Genomic DNA, 16,733 nt, shown 5'->3' on the forward strand with positions numbered 1-16,733 from the left:
TCGCAATCCTGTATCTAAAGTAATACCCTGATCTTAGCTATTTGTTTATAGCTTTGTTTTTGAAAACATTGTCCCGGGAGAACCGGAGCAGGCGTCGGAGTCTGACATCACACCTTGCTCAGCATCAGTGCTGGGGCTGCTCTTGTTGAGCAGACAGGAAACCTGGACTTCTCTCTTGGCCCTGTCTTCTTTCTGCATGGCATTTGCCAACCTTTTTTACCTTTCACAGGCCCATGCCACTCACAGCAGAGCAAACTGTCAGGCAGGGGCTTGCCACCGTGTTCTGCGAGGAGCTGTATGAGAGGTGTCACTCTACTCCCCAGTGGAAGCCACTAGCAACTTGCTACCAGTGTTGCAGTTAGCAACCGATTGACATTGACCCCCATTGCCAGAGCCTCTGATCTACGTTCCACCTGCTGCTGTGTGAGCATCAGATGCCATTTACAATCCATAGTCTGCGAGGTGGAAAGGTGCAGAGGATGTAAGATAGGTCATGGCACGTAACACACGTGTTCTAGGATCTTTGTAGGCACTTTGAGTGCCTTGAATAAACAGTGCTGTAAGATGCAGTTGGAGTGTGCATACTGTAATAATGTAATAAACAAACATTTATTAAGTGCCTCCTGTGACCAGGACTGTGCCTGGGAGCCAGAAATAAAGACATAATTGGTATAATATTGAATTCAGTTACTTTTGAAGTTTATCAAAGGAGTCACCCCAACAGAGGACATATACAATTGGCAAACTAGGATGTTAATAGACTTTTATAGGCAGCTAGTTGTATTTATAGGATGGAATTGCACTGAGCTAACAAAAGACATGCTTAGCTGTCCTTCCTCCCACAGTGGAGACCATATAGTGTTGGACACAAAAATGCTTTCTTGTGTGTTTCTTTCTCTTTGCTCTTTAGTCATCAGCTGTGGTGGAAGACTAATGCTTAGCCCCTGCATAGAAAATCTTTACACACAGCAAGAGCCATGAGAGAAATTGACTAGGATTGTGTAATTCTAGTCCCTTTCAATTAGCAGCAGATGCTGCAGGGAGCGCTTGTGTGTGCAGGAGCGTGGGAGTAATGCTTCCCAGTGCTGCTAAGGGATGCTTGCAGCGGGAGAAGGACGTTCTTTCCCTTGGCTCACACGTGGCACTAATGACAGATGGCTTTATTAAACCACCTTTCTTTACTATGTAAGTGCATTACTGATGCCTGGCTCCCTTATAAGAAACTAACAAAAACTTGACTATTTTAAATTTTACTAAATATTGACACAAGGTCGGATGCTTAGTGTAGCAACACTGACATGTACACACGCATGCATACATGCAAAGTCAGACACAGAATAGCAAATCCTGACATGCACACGCAAGTGTGCACACACACAAGGTCAGATACATAATGTAGACAGCACTGATACGTACACATGCATGCACACACACAAAGCCAGACACTTAGTCTCTGTTTCTGACAGTTTGTAAGATAGAACATCCTGTAGCATAAGACATCTGTATTTCTCCTTGTTTTCCAAAGAGTCCTATCATTTAATGTAGTGTGTGAATCTGTGGCTTTCAAATTGGTCACATTCTAACAGGTACTTGTATTGCTGATGAGACTTTGAGTGTGTGAACGTTGATGTAATGGCAGTTATTTCAAACCTTATTTGGTATGATTTCCGCTTTTTCATTGAGTTTTATTTTTACTCCAAGAAAGAAAAGAAGTGTCTAAGATTTATGCATTGTAAGAGTGTAGCTTCGAAGAACAATGCCCATTTATCTACAGATATGTAGGTATCTGTCCCTTTTCCCTGCCCTTGGATGTTGTGGTATTGTTTGTTCTTGTGTTGGGTTTTTGAGACAGTCTCAGAGTGTAGCCCAGCGACCTGGAACTCACTGTGTAGCCTCGACTCCCAGCGACCTGGAACTCACTGTGTAGCCTAGACTCCCAGCAACCTGGAACTCACTGTGTAGCCTCGACTCCCAGCGACCTGGAACTCACTGTGTAGCCTAGACTCCCAGCGACCTGGAACTCACTGTGTAGCCTCGACTCCCAGCGACCTGGAACTCACTGTGTAGCCTCGACTCCCAGCAACCTGGAACTCACTGTGTAGCCTCGACTCCCAGTGACCTGGAACTCACTGTGTAGCCTAGACTCCCAGCGACCTGGAACTCACTGTGTAGCCTCGACTCCCTTCAAACTCACGGATCTTCCTATTTCGAACTACCAGAGGTAGAGATTACAGGTGTGAGCTACCATGCCGTCATCTGGAGGGAGACTTAAGTCATTCTCCTAAACTAAATTTAGGACATGTAGAGTTTTTCTGCATGTAAAATTCTCTTAAGAAAAAATTAAATGTATTGACTTCTGCCATCTAGAGAAAGCTAATGAGAAGGCTATGCTTCTGGGCGGGGCTATGAGATTGGGAATTCAGCAACCACAATACATGGTTGATTCATCTTTATAAAGCTTTGTAGGAAGGTAACTTTCATTCAAAGCTTTGGTGAGTTTAACTTGCATTTCCTGGGTTTTCCCAGTTTTCAAGTATGGTTTCCAGAAGAACTTTAGTGCTGGCTTTGGTTTTAGTTTTGCCTTGAGCCTTGATCAACCGTTGAGTTCCTACTGTGTGGTCTGGTCCTGCAGGCCTGTGGCTGGTGCTGACTGTGTGTTGGAGTCATGTTCATGTCTCCAGTGTCTTTCCGAATTCCTCAAGCCTGTGAGTGTGCGCCTGGCCCTTGATGCATGGCTGGAGATTGCTTATTTCATTTTGTTTGTTGGTTAGGTTGGTTTTTTGGGTGAGGGTGGGGCAGGATCTCTCTTTGTAAGCTGACTAGTGAGGTGCTCCTTGAACTCACGGATTTTTTCTGTTTTAGTTGTGATCATAGACCACCGTCCCAGGCTCAGAAGTAAGGCCACACGTCCCACTTTGTTCCTCACTGTAGTCACACTTTTGGACTTGGGGAGCACTGCCGTTCTTGGCTGTAAGGAGGCTCAGAAGACTGGAGTCACAGGCTGACCTCACGTAGTCTGTGTTTTAGCCTTGGGTGATCAGCATCACTAAGACCACATTGTTTTTCTGAAAACTACCCCAGCTTGTTGAACGTTCTATGAGACAGTCAACACTAGCAAGACAAAGGTGGCATCGCACACCCGACACTGCAGTCCTTGCTCCTCTACCTGGGTTTCTTTGTTTCTTTGTAAATCATGTTGGTTTGACTCTAGTAGGAATTGAGACTCTGTCCTGAAGTCAGGGACCAGAATGGATTGTACCAAGCTGAAGCTCTAGAGCTTTGTGAACTGTGTGCACATGCCGGATGCCTCATCATCCTTTGGATGAGCGGAATATAATTCAAGCCACTTCCATGTCTTCACACTGTGAGGAGACTGTGAAGCACCTTCATTGCACAGGCCACCAGGGAGTTCTGAGAGGAGGGGGCGGGTGGACAGAGACGGAGACTGAAGCACACTTGTTCACCTTGGCATTATCTACCCGTTGGCATCTTAAGTTAATGGGCGCTTTTGAAAGCACTTTTCAGGATGATTAAATTAAAGTCAGTAGAGGTGGAAGGAGTGGAAAACATGGCTGTCCTCACTTTAGAGCTGTGCTCAGCCACAGAGCGAGAGCCCAGTTTATCTCTTTGACGTGCAGAGAAAACCCTCCAGTCCTTAGATGCCACTGCCTTGTCATGTTTTTGTGTGAAGAACCTAAGAAGCTGTGTTTTGAGGGAAGTGTATTTTCTCCGTTCACTTGGTTGAGTGCCTGTGAGGTCACTGCACTTGTGGGGAAGAAGACACTGCTTCCGCCCCTGGCGCCCCCCCCCCCCCCCGCTCGTGCACAGAAGTTGTGGGGGTAACACCTTGGGTGCATAAGAAAACCAGTGTGAAATCAGTAGACTGTCCTTTAACATGGTTCAAACAGCTTTCAGAGTGGAGTTAGGGCTAAAGGGCACCCCAGCTCCCCTGCTACATGTGAGCACAAAGCAGCCTCACAGTGTTATGTGCCATTTCATTACCTTCTCTACATAAAGGTTGTAATTAACTCTGTCTCAGGGTTGGGGAGAGCGTGTGTATGCAGCCTCATACTCAGTGCTGTTCTATGTGTGAGCTTCTGGCTCACCTGTCTCTGCCTCTCGTCATTTTGGGGGTGCTGGGTTATGGATGTCAGCCACCATCCTGCTTTCTTATTAAAACCACGAGTACCAGGTTTGTGCAACTGGTACTTTTGCCTGCTGAGCCATCTCACTGGCCACAGTCTGTGTTTGCAGTGAACACACCGTCTCATAGCTGTTGTGTAAGTCAGTGCCCTTGCTTTCTGCTGGAATTTATGAGATTTTTGCAAGTAAAACAGTTTTAGAACAGTGGGTTTGACAGCCACAAATAACCTTAGTTTCTTTTTAGCAATGTATTTTCAATTTATATATTAAAATTTTAATCTAGGAACAATTGTTTTTTAAGGCTATTAAAAGGGCAGCCAATGTCATTTGTTCTGACAATTATGAGACGAGATACTTTGTTTAGAGCCTGTGAAGCAGGAGTTTGGAGCGTATTTAGTTTACTTGTACTCCCAGCTGCCCAGCTGCTAGAGAGGTCTTTGTTCTATCTTACCTCCATGCAGAACGCTTTGTTGTAGATTAGCGTCCTAGGAAAGCCAGGCACAGTAGCCTATGATGTCAACTCCACATTAATCAGCTCCCGCTTGATTTGAAGCCGTTTTGGAGTGTTTCAAGCTGTATTGTTGGATTTAAAACTTAATTTTCTCTTTATGGGAAAAAAGCGTATCACTTTACAGTTGTCCTCAGCCACAGCCACTTAGGTTCAAAGCCCACACAATGCAGTGGCCGTTATAGTCTCGTACACAGGTTCTCCGGTGGCGGGCCATCTACTTAGGCCTCTTATGATTTAAATCTGGAATGTTTGCTGAGGCTGTGTGCCAAAAATGTCGTTGTGTGACTAAGCTTCGGGGAAGTGGTCTTGTCAGTAGAGTGATCCATTGATGGAGTCCTGATTTGGAGGGAGTATTTGGAGGGTGGGCCTCGTGGCAGAGTGCGTGGGTCACTGAAGGCCTTGTACACAAGGTGTGCTTTGGCCTCAGCTCCTTCTGCCTCTGCCTCCTGGTCTTCATGAAGTGAGAGCTTTGCTTCACCATGCACACCCTGGCAGGGTTTGCTTTATTTTGGAGCCATAAGCAAGGAGTCTGCCAACCTAGACTGGAGACTACAAACCATAGGCCAAAGCAAGTTGTTCCTCCCTTGAGTGATGTCAGATATTTTGTGATAGTGAGGAAAACCAGTGTAAGGGCGGGTGCCTTTAGAGTGTGGGGCTTGTTGTGTCTGCGAAAGAAGCAAGGAAGACGATGAGAAGTGGGCTGTGTCAGGGCGATGACCAGGGAAGGGTGGCAGACAGCAGGAATGACAGCAGCCGCTCCAGGGCACAGTGCAGACAGGAGGAATGACAGCAGCCGCTCCAGGGCACAGTGCAGAGTGTCCCCAGCAGGGCCTGTGCCTATGGTGTGTCCTGGAGGAGCCAGTGCGCCCATACAGGTGAGAAAAGAAGTTGGCTTTGTTCCCACAGGGCTGTCACCCACCTGCCACCACAGCTGAAGCCCTGTTGGTAACGGTCTACCTATCAAATACCTGGTTGATGGGACCAGGGACTTCGAAGCTTTGACACTGATGAGTCTTGCTCTTAGAGGGCCAGCTGACCAAGTTCCCAGCAAGCAAAGGACCCGCCTGGCTGTCTCATAGAGGACCTGGGCATTTCCTCCCAGAGATTTCTGACTGCAGAGGCATGTGTCCCCAGTGACATGCGCTGTCTGGCAGCGGCATGCCAGTTTTACCTTGTGTTCCACAGTGACTCCTTCCCTTATCTCCACTCACAGAATCCCAGTATTCCGGCCCAGAGGATCCAGTATATGTCTGGTGTCTGGCACCCTTACCCTGCGCACCTTCGCAGATTCCCAGTGGTGATGGAGGGAGGCGGGCAGAACCTGAGCTCTCAGTGGACTAGGCTGCACTGGGACAGCACTCTAGGATGCCCAGGTTAAAAGGTATCCTTGTAAACTGTGCTGCAGGCCCACCTCAGCAAGACTCTGCCTTGTAGACTGTGCTGCATGAGTGCTGCAGGCCCACCTCAGCAAGACTCTGCCTTGTAGACTGTGCTGCATGAGTGCTGCAGGCCCACCTCAGCAAGACTCTGCCTTGTAGACTGTGCTGCATGAGTGCTGCAGGCCCACCTCAGCAAGACTTCTCCTTGTAAACTGTGCTGCATGAGTGCTGCAGGCCCACCTCAGCAAGACTTCTCCTTGTAGACTGTGCTGCATGAGTGCTGCAGGCCCACCTCAGCAAGACTTCTCCTTGTAAACTGTGCTGCATGAGTGCTGCAGGCCCACCTTAGCAAGACTTCTCCTTGTAAACTGTGCTGCATGAGTGCTGCAGGCCCACCTCAGCAAGACTTCTCCTTGTAGACTGTGCTGCATGAGTGCTGCAGGCCCACCTCAGCAAGACTTCTCCTTGTAAACTGTGCTGCATGAGTGCTGCAGGCCCACCTCAGCAAGACTTCTCCTTGTAAACTGTGCTGCATGAGTGCTGCAGGCCCACCTCAGCAAGACTCTGCCTTGTAGACTGTGCTGCATGAGTGCTGCAGGCCCACCTCAGCAAGACTTCTCCTTGTAAACTGTGCTGCATGAGTGCTGCAGGCCCACTTCAGCAAGACTTCTCCTTGTAAACTGTGCTGCATGAGTGCTGCAGGCCCACCTCAGCAAGACTTCTCCTTGTAGACTGTGCTGCATGAGTGCTGCAGGCCCACCTCAGCAAGACTTCTCTGGGCTTTAGAAGGAACCCTATGGGGAGACACTATAGCTCCTCAGATAAGCTGTAAGATCTTAAAAGGCAGCCTCTAACTTGCACATTCTCTGAGCTGGCTGGGTCCCCACCTTCTGCCTGCTTGCAGAGAGATAATGTCTCTCTTCATAGTCCACGCAAATGAGTTCTCCTTCAGATGTTAGGACATTTAAAATGATCGAAGTATGAGACACATTTCATACACAGGAGACCTAGTTATTCAGACCGTAATACGGGCTGCGGTGTGACCAGTGTGCCCATGGCTGTGCCACTCCTTAGTATGATAATACATGGAAAGTGCAGAGTGTGGCTGGCACATTCCAAATGGGTAGTTGATCTGTTATTTTGGTTTTTTTGTTCTGAACGGGTAAAACTTTAATAAAACTAAGTAATACAAGGCTACGTACTCTATACTTAAAGAAGTGGAATAGAGAAACATATACCTTCACTGTGGATGCTGATGGAGAAAATTTTTTAGATTTTCATTGTTTAACTGTGTGTGACAGTCAGTGCATTTGGGCCAATACAGAGCCTAATCTATGCTGGTTCTATGGCCATACTGGGTGATGGGATGGCTGAGAGCCTACACGGAAGTCTGCTTACATGAACATACCTGATTGAGCACAGCATTGAGATGCTATTGACTGGCCAGTGGGGTGCTGAGTGAGCATTGTGAATGGGGAATCCTGAACTGGTGTGCAGACTGGGAGGCTATGTGAAAGGGTTGTATTAGATTGCAGACCCATGGCCATTGCCTCTTTGCTTTTCTAAGGCTCCTGGGAACACACACCCTGGCTAACATTTCTTTCTTTATTTTTTTTTTATACATTTTTTTTGAAAAATAAAATAATGCATATTACATCTCATTTGCTATCCCATCCCATGCATGTGGAGGATGTTCTGTCCCTTGGCTAGATCTGGGTAGGACAATCCGTGCAGTCATCATCAAACCCCTGGCTAACATTTCTAAGACCACTCTTCTGACGGTGACGGACTCTGTGTGTGGAGGTGGGGGTGGTGTAGCTTTGAAACAGTGCCCCCAAGGAGTTGTGTCTCCTGAGGATATATGAGTAAAGAGATGGTGAGAGCAAAATTTAACATGTAGACCCTCTGATAACTCACATATTCAGAAGAGTTCCGAGCCTCATGCCAGGCCTTGAGTGCGGTCCATCCTTTAACAGGGAATGCTAAGTGTGCGGAGGCTATGGGCAGGCTTACATAAGTCCTTTCCTGTGGCAAGTACTGTTCTGCAAGCCTGCCTGTTTCCTTATTATCTCACTGTTTGCTTGATATTTGTACCACCCAGATGTTTGTGGAGGCTGATAAATATTAAAAATCTCATCACCCTAGAACAGATCACTAAAATATTTACTTATTTAAATATTTGGGGTCAGTTCTGTCACCCCATTCTCTTTAATCAGAAGTCTCCTGTTTGAAAACAGTATACATTTGTACTTTGGTCCTATGCAAAGACGCATCCGACATGGTTCTGCAGTGTGTGTGCGCATGTCACAGTTTATCCATGGACTAAGTGGACAGGAGCTGGCAGGAGTTCGTGTCCGTTTCCTTTCTGCTGCATAGCTGAGGCCAGCTCATCAGAGAATGGAGGTTGATTTGCTGTGATCAGTGTAGGCAGAGGCAGCCTGGGAAAGTCTGTGGTGTGTAGTCTACAAAGAGAGTCCAGGACAGCTGTGGCTACACAGAGAAAAACCCTGTCTTGAGAAAAACAAAACAAACAGACAAAAAAAAAAAAGACAAAAAAAAAAAAAAAACAACAAACAAAAACCCAACCCAAACCAAAAAACTCCAAAAGAACAAGGTCTCAAGCAGGACTTAGCAGGAGGAGCTGTGCTTGAAGCTGTGGTGGCACCTGTGGTTGGTGGGAGCTGTGGTGGGAGCTGTGGTGGGAGCTGTGGTGGGAGCTGTGGTGGGAGCTGTGGTGGGAGCTGTGGTTGGAGCTGTGGTTGGTGGGAGCTGTGGTTGGTGGGAGCTGTGGTTGGTGGGAGCTGTGGTGGGAGCTGTGGTGGGAGCTGTGGTGGGAGCTGTGGTTGGAGCTGTGGTGGGAGCTGTGGTGGGAGCTGTGGTTGGTGGGAGCTGTGGTTGGTGGGAGCTGTGGTTGGTGGGAGCTGTGGTGGGAGCTGTGGTGGGAGCTGTGGTGGGAGCTGTGGTTGGTGGGAGCTGTGGAGTTGCTGCTTATTTTGGAGCAACCTGAACGATGACACTCAAGTTCCTCCAGGAATGAACAGGTTGGACTTTAGTTTCTGGCTCCTCTAAACTAGCAGTTCCATTTGTGGCTTTAAACGATAATTCTTCTAAACTTCAGAATAGCTGGGCTTGCATTTCACCCATTCCTTCTTCAGTGGGAGATCTGAGAAATGAAGGGAGAGGCTGGGCTGTCACCTGCTATTATGTGACACTGATGAGGTATTCACCCTGACTTCCAACAGTGTAGCTAATGTTGGCGTAGGTGATTTTTGAAGTTCCTTCTGGTTACAAGGAGTCTTTATTTCTAAAACAAAAGACGGTTTGAAAGGGGAAATGAACTATGCTTCCCTGAATATGAAAGATGGAACAGTGCTGATCTGGTTGTTTCAGGCAGCCAGAGCACAGTGTCTTGAAGGTGTCCCTCCGTCAACCGAAGAACAAATGTCTCCATTTAATGTATGACTGTGTCGGGAAAAATGCAACCCCAGTAGGTGACCAAAGAGAGAAGCGACTTTCAGGGATTTGAAAGCCCAGGAGTGTTTAGTATTTGCTCTCTCAGCATTAACAAGGTCACCTTGCTAATACATGTTAATTTTGAAAGTTTAATTGACCTCTGGAATTTTAATATCAACCTTTTTTGGTGTGTTTAGAGGTTGGAGCAGTCACAGAAGAAACAGAAGCCTGTGATTGGTGGAGCCTGGGTGCTGTCCTCTTCGAACTTCTCACTGGCAAGGTATGCAGTGACCTAGACACCCGGTGTTCTTGTCCAGATGCCACCCCGACTCCGAGCCACTGGGTCAGGAACTGAGGAAAGCTTCAGTGTCAGAAGCAGGCAGAGAAATTTATCAAGAATCTGATTTTAAAAATCGTGTAACATTGAATAATTGATGGCAAGACTCTGTTATGATGCCACAGGGAGCTCTTCCCCTGCTCTGGCTATGACACAGCTCTAGCAGAGTCACGTCTGTGGGGCTTGTGGCAGGCATGTGCTAGATCCCCCAGACTCCTTAAGGCTCTTGTCTAAAGCTGGGAGGAATTCAGATTTTAGAAATTAGTGTTGACATTAAATGCAGCATCTTCCCCCAGTACTATACCTCTTTCCTGTCTGTTCTGGCCTGGAATGGAGTGTACTCTCTCTGATTAGTAACTTCTAAGCATGATGCTTGAGGTTAATGGACCTTAACAGAAGTTTGTGCCTGTTGTCTCCTGGGAAGAAACCGGAGGAGATGCACAGGCCTGCTCTGTTAAGTGTGTGAATTGGCAGGGTAAGACTTCCGTGGAGTGTGTGGTGGCTGGGGTTTGCCGCTGAACTGTAAAATGCCACTTCCCATGTGTTAAGGCACTGAGGTCAAGAAGCTCTACACTAGAGAGAGTCTTAAGATGTTAGTTACTTCAAAGCTGTCCAGCCCTCTTTGGAGTTTGCGTGTAATTTAAGGTTTTCTGTTGTGGCCAGGCCCTCATTAATGAAGGAGAAGAGATGGTTGTGCAAGCCTGTGGTATGAGCACTGCGGCTGTGCCTTATGTAGGTCTCTGTAGGTGCACAGCCTTCGGCCTATTCCACCTTGCTGACACTCTTGCTGGCTCTGCCTCCACTTCAGATGGTGCCACCTCTCTGTACTTGCTGCCCATGTGTCCTGTAATAGAGCAGGCTGTGATGTGATGTGCAGTAAGAAATGTACCCTCTTGACTGTTTCAGACCTTGGTGGAATGCCACCCAGCAGGAATAAATACGCACACTACTTTGAACATGCCAGACTGTGTTTCTGAAGAGGCTCGCTCACTCGTTCAACAGGTAACTGAACCCACCTCCTGGCTAGTACTTTGACCTTGCAGGTTAGCAGAGCCCGCTGCACTAGCACCATTAGGAAGTTAGTGTGGGGCAGGAAGGACTCATCTGCAGTTATGTTCAGATGAGCATGGCCCATTGGTAGGATCAGAGAAAGGCGGAAACTTGTTGCTATTAATTTTTGTCTTAAATTTAGTCAGTTCCATGTATTTATGGAGGTGTGAGCTTAGATTGCTTTTGGTATCTCTGGGACCGCCCTGGTTTTCGGGGTTTAACAAGACATCCACCAGTTAGTATAATATATCAGAGCATTAAAATAGGCTATGTTTAAAGAATTAAGGGAAAGTGTCACAACAATGAAATAAATAGGTTACAAAATGAAAACCTACGGAAAACCAAGTTAAAGCCTTAAGACTGAAAAGTTCACTGAATGACTCAGAACTCACTGGGGGCGGGGGTGCAGTAACACATCTGAAGCAGAGTCCGGAGGCTCAGGCATTGGAAGTGACCCAATCTGAAAACAGACCCAAATATGTGAGGACCAGTGGATAGGGCCAGAGGATCTGTGAGGCAATATTTTCCTCTCAAATGTACATAAAACAAGAGATCCAGAAGATGAGGAGGTTGGGAAAAGTAGGAAAAACACTTGAAGGAATAATGGCTGAAAATGCCCCTGGTTTCTTAGCAGACTCTGCATAGAAGATTGAGAGTCATATCCAGACACACTGATGCCAGACTATTGAAAGGTGAAAACAAAGAGGAAAAATGTAAAGCCAGCAAGAGAAACACTCATGTCAATAGAGAACAGAAGACACTAGAATAGCATTCGTAGTATTGAAGAGATGTGTCAGCCGCCAGTAATTCAGAAAAATTATTTTTCATAAAAGGTAAAATAAAGACACCTCCAGATAAAGAATGGCGAAGTAGCTCCCAGCCATTGATGTACATGTCAGGGACTAGGGACCGTGTCAGGGGGAGGGAACGGCACAGGCCAGGACACAGGGCTGAGGATGCTGTGAACAGTGCAGTGGGAGAGAGAAGTTCGTAAAGCTTAAATATTTTCCCCACTTAGCTCCCTGACCTCTCTAAAATAATACAGACTGTGTAGTAATAATTATGAGATGACACTGTTGGGTTTATGGTATACATACAGAAAATAGACACACAGCTCTTTGTGTAAGCCCATTCCTCACCCACAGGTTTAAGCAACACATCAAATGTACATGTATTTTAAATTCTAGGCTGTCTGGGCTTACACACCTGTAATCCCAGTGTGTGGAATATTGTGACAGGAGGATTACCATGAGTTCAAGGCCAGCCTGGGCTACATATTAAGCCATTCGAGGCCAATCTGAGTTGCAGTATGAGACCTTGCCTAAAAACAAAACAAAACAAAGCAAAACAAGAAAAACTATGTGCATGTTGTTTTTCTTGTCATCTTTCTACACAATGCAGTGCTATCTGCGTATTGGTTACAGTGTTGTGGATCAAAGTCCTCTGAGACAATGTATGGGAGAATATGCTGCTAGACTTGTCTGAATATGGCCAGGGGCTGGAGCACCCGTGGGTCTTGATATCATACAGGCTGTGGAACTGGACCCCATGGATACAAAGGGTGACTGGACCTGGCAACAGTCAAGGGACAGAGCTGGGCCGTGGTGGGAGAGATCTCATGCCTGGTACTCAGTACTATTTTGAAGTAGATCATGACCAATTAAGTTGTGTGGTTTCTACAGCCACTACTAAAAGAGCCCTGGGGACATTCTAAGTGTGTGTCTGCATACACTATACAAAAGGCCACTAGAGTTCCTGGAAAAGTACATGGGGCAGCCTGGAGTTAGATACAAGTAGTTAAAGAAACCGGTTAAAGGAAGGTAAGCCATGCACACAGTACCTGAGGGCTGGAGCGATGCCGAGCATCAGCACAGTGGACAGTGGAGCAGTTTGCTAGAGACTGGCCTCATCTCAGAAGGATCAAGCCCAGCACAGCAAAGTGTACCTAGTAATGGCCACAAAGTGCATGAAAGTGCTGAATCGAAAGGAAAAACAGTTCAGCAAAGTAATGGAGTCCTCCACATCTCACCTTGGTCGTTACAGAAGCCAGCAAGCCACAGAGAGCAGGTGACAGTGCTGGTGGAAGGCTCTACAGTGGCTGCAGTGTGCACATGGTCATCACGCGCATTGAAAGCAGCCTCCTGGATGGCCATGTGCTGTGCTCAGATAATCTCCCTGGTTAGAAAGGTTGAAATCCAACAACATACACTGACCATAGCAAAGGAATTATCAGTCTATAGTAGACAACAGGCAGGTCAGAAGTTCAAGGTCATCTGTGGCTTCACAGAAAGTTCTAGGCCAGCCTGGGCTACAGGAGATCCTGCGTCAGAGAAACAACACAAAGCAAAAAGCCTCTCTCCAACTCTCACTAAATTCACAGATACTTGGAAATTAAACAACACACATCTGTGTAGCTTATGGGTCAAAGGATAAATTTTAAGTCACAGTACAGCAGTAACAGAGTGGAAGTGGAGAAGAGCAGCGTCCCAGGGCTTGTAGAGGGAGCTGCACCAGTGATTGCTGCCATTACACAGCTGTCTCAGAGTCTAAGCCTGCACCTGAAGGCACTGAACAGAACTGGGTACGGGACACACATCAATGATCCCAGCACTTGGCAAGCTGAGGCAGGAGGATTGCTTGAGTTCAAGGCCAGTCAGGGCTCTAGAGTGAGTCCCTACTATAATAATAATAATAATAATAATAATAATAATAATAATAATAATAATAAAAATACATAACAGAAAGGAGCTATCCAAATAAAGTAAACCCAGAGGAAACTGAAGAAACAGAAACGAGTGAGGGAACAGAAAGGAAGGGAATAAAGATAAATCGTAACTTGGAACAGATGAGTGAGTCAGGGCCGCTGTCCGCTGCAGTGTTCACAAAGGCAGAGACGCCCCGGCCAGCCAAGCACCTTCTAACGCTAGCCTGTTAGCCAGCTAGTCATTCCAGGCCGGGAGCATCAAAGCAGCAGTGTGCCTCGTACAAGGGCTTGGAAATTAGTAAGCCCTCGCCTCCTGAGCCACAGGCCCTGCCCTCACTTCACACCATATGCAAAAATATACTCAAAGTAGCTCACAGACCTTTGTGGAAGAGCTAAACTGTAGAACCTGTAAAGAAAACATGAGAAAACACCCATGGCCTTGGGCTGCACAGAGCTAATTAGATATGACACCAAAGGCACGATCTGTAAAGGAGCATTGATAAAGTAGACTTCAGTAAAATTAAAAAATAAGCACTTCAAAGATATGAAGAAAGTGAAAACAAGTCACAGGCTGGGGGAAGATGTTTGCAAGCCGCTTGTCTGTACCTGTGTTCAGAATGAATAAAGAACCAGACAGCGTAGTGTGAAAATGGGTGGCCGGTGAGTGCATTCAGCAGAGACTGTGTCAATAGCTGCCAGGTACTGCCGTGCTCAGGGTCATTGGTCTCCAGGGAGTGTGACCAAAACCACCACAGGCTGCCATGAGCCCTCTAGAGCAGCTTTCAGTAAAGACCAGAAGTTGCTTAGGCAGAAAACCCAGAGCCCCTGCTCACTGCTGATGGGTGTGAAGACAGGTCCAGCCATGCATAGGGAAAGGGCAGCAGTTTCCCTGTGACCCAGCACTTCCTGTCCTAGGAATGATTTCAAGTGGAAACCTGTGTCCCCCGAGGAACATACATGACTCTTAACAGCAGTGCCGTTCATTGTAGTCCAGAACCGGGGGACCTGAAGGCCCATTAGCGAGTGGGTAGATTAATAGCACACAGTGGAGGCAATATGGAATATTGACCAGAAAAAAGGCCAGTGCCTCCTCCAGAGGGTTGGGCCCCACAGTCACTGTGCTCAGTGAGGGGAAGAGTGCAGAGGGTTACTTAGTGCTGCACCCAGTACAATGGCCCAAAAGGACAGGCTCGCAGTGGGCATCTTGGGCTGAGGTAGTAGAGTACCACAAATGCCACAGATCAGACTGCCAGGCTCTTCAGAGCAGCCTAGAGTTGGACTGGACCTTGCACTAGACTAAACTGATCACAGACTGTTGGTTTATAACTTGAAAGTAGATATTTATGTAGTATATAAATTGTCCATATTAGTAAAGCTATTGAGGGTACGGGAATGTCTCAGCCACACTCTCCAGGATGCCAGGGCCTTCGTATGGTTGTACACAGTCGCTCCTGGTTTGCACTGTTGAAAATCTGCTTGCCTATGACATTATATATTTATTTTATACATAATTCTGAAGAAGTGTCTTTCACTGGATCAAATAACCTCATCAAATGCATCAGCCATTCCTGAGAAAGTGGTTTGGGGGACATAGATTTGTTTGTTCAGATTGGAGAATGTGTCATTCTGATATGTTTGTTGTAGTTGTTAAGGAACTGAAAGATTCTGTGTAGCCCCTAGACTTTGAGTCCTGAAGAAATTAGCTGTCTCTCTTGACCCCATTCCCTGCCTGGGGATGAGGGAAACCCCGGATTACCCAGGGCTGTGCTTGCAGATGTTTAAGAGCTTGCCACTCAGTTGGGGTGCTCCACCAGCCCATAGCCAGACAGCTGCTTACCACTTGCATGGATCCTGAAGCCCTTCCCTTGCTCAGGCTCGTTTTCCTCCCATTGCTCTGTCACTTATAGAATCTTTTGTTTCAGCTCTTGCAGTTCAACCCTATGGAGCGTCTGGGTGCCGGAGTGGCTGGGGTCGAAGATATCAAATCTCACCCGTTTTTCACCCCCGTGGATTGGGCAGAACTGACAAGATGAGCATCATGTGAAGTGTTCTTACGAGACAGGGCTCCAGGAGTGGCGAACCTTCGCTCACCCTACAGCCAGGGCACCACAGCCTTGGGACAAGGACCTCAGAGGAAGTGCTGGGGCAAGAGGCTAGCAGAATCACTTACACTTGCTGTCTGGACAGGAGACTCGCTAACCTTGCCAGCAGCTGCTGTGTACATACCTTTCTTGAGATGTCATGTGACTTACATTGAAGGTTGCAGGTGCTGCAGGCGTGACTGAAATGAGAATGCCCGGTGAAGACTTCTGCAAGTGTAGAAGGAAGAAGATTGACATGAGGGAAGGGCCTGTCAGTTGCAGCTAACGGTGCTTCTGCTCAATAAGATGGGTTTACACGATTAAGTGCATATATGCCGAGTAACACACTAAATGTGCTCTGTGAACAGTGTCACCAGTGGGCCCACAGAATGAGAAGGAGTGCCCGGCACTGAGCAGGGCCCAGGTTACCTGTGAGGAAAAACACTCTTGCCAGCTTTGAGCTTGCTGGCCGATGCTGCTAACTCTGAGGGGCTCGTGGGAGCAGCCCTGTCCTCCCGCTCCTCTTTCCCAGCTCCATCTCTGCTTATCCTCTTGGATTCTGCTTTCTACTTGTGCTAACACACATGCAACGAAAAAGGGAAGGGACATTTATCTCCCCAAACTGTCAGCGTAACAGTCTGAGCAATCATGATGCAAATAAATGTGGCTAAACCTTGTATGACTTCTTCATTCAATAGCTGTTTGAAGAGTTGTTTGTTTTTTGTTTTTTTTCCTGTTCTTTCTCATCCAAAGTAGACGGTTTGTCCTGCTGTCCTACTGTGTTCGTCTTCTTTTGGGCTGCTGTACAGGGAGCTGTGTTCTGTGAGAGCTGTGCATCTGTCCAGAGAAGATGTCCTGTTTGCTGACTCAGCAAGGCGATGCTCAGAGCTGAGCTCCTGTTATTCTGGGAAAGAATCTGGTGTTCACCTGTCTCCAGTGTTTTCTGAGACCACTCCTTCATCTTGCTGAGGTGGTGCAGCTGCCACCACGTTGTTTGCCAAAAATTACAAGTGCTTTACAAGTGTTAGTGTCTGTGTGTCAAACTTCATCCAAATTACAGAATAGGGCCCTATTT

General features: G+C 47.1%; 1 protein-coding gene across 4 annotated transcripts in view; it reads left to right on the top strand.

Moving 5' to 3' along the window:
- Positions 1 to 16,348, top strand: part of RPS6KC1 (ribosomal protein S6 kinase C1) — a 137,379-nt gene extending 121,031 nt beyond the window's left edge. For all 4 annotated transcript variants that reach the window (XM_084788482.1, XM_084788481.1, XM_084788483.1 and 1 more), the window contains 3 exons: positions 9,684 to 9,766; positions 10,730 to 10,825; positions 15,500 to 16,348. In XM_084788482.1, coding sequence (XP_084644608.1) covers positions 9,684 to 9,766; positions 10,730 to 10,825; positions 15,500 to 15,610 — 290 coding nt within the window. In that variant the 3' untranslated portion in view covers positions 15,611 to 16,348. The remainder of the gene's footprint in view (positions 1 to 9,683; positions 9,767 to 10,729; positions 10,826 to 15,499) is intronic.
- Positions 16,349 to 16,733: the final 385 nt, after the last annotated feature.

Source organism: Acomys minous (assembly GCF_964271855.1).
Source record: "Acomys minous genome assembly, chromosome: 1".
Classification (NCBI taxonomy): Eukaryota; Metazoa; Chordata; class Mammalia; order Rodentia; family Muridae; genus Acomys; species Acomys minous.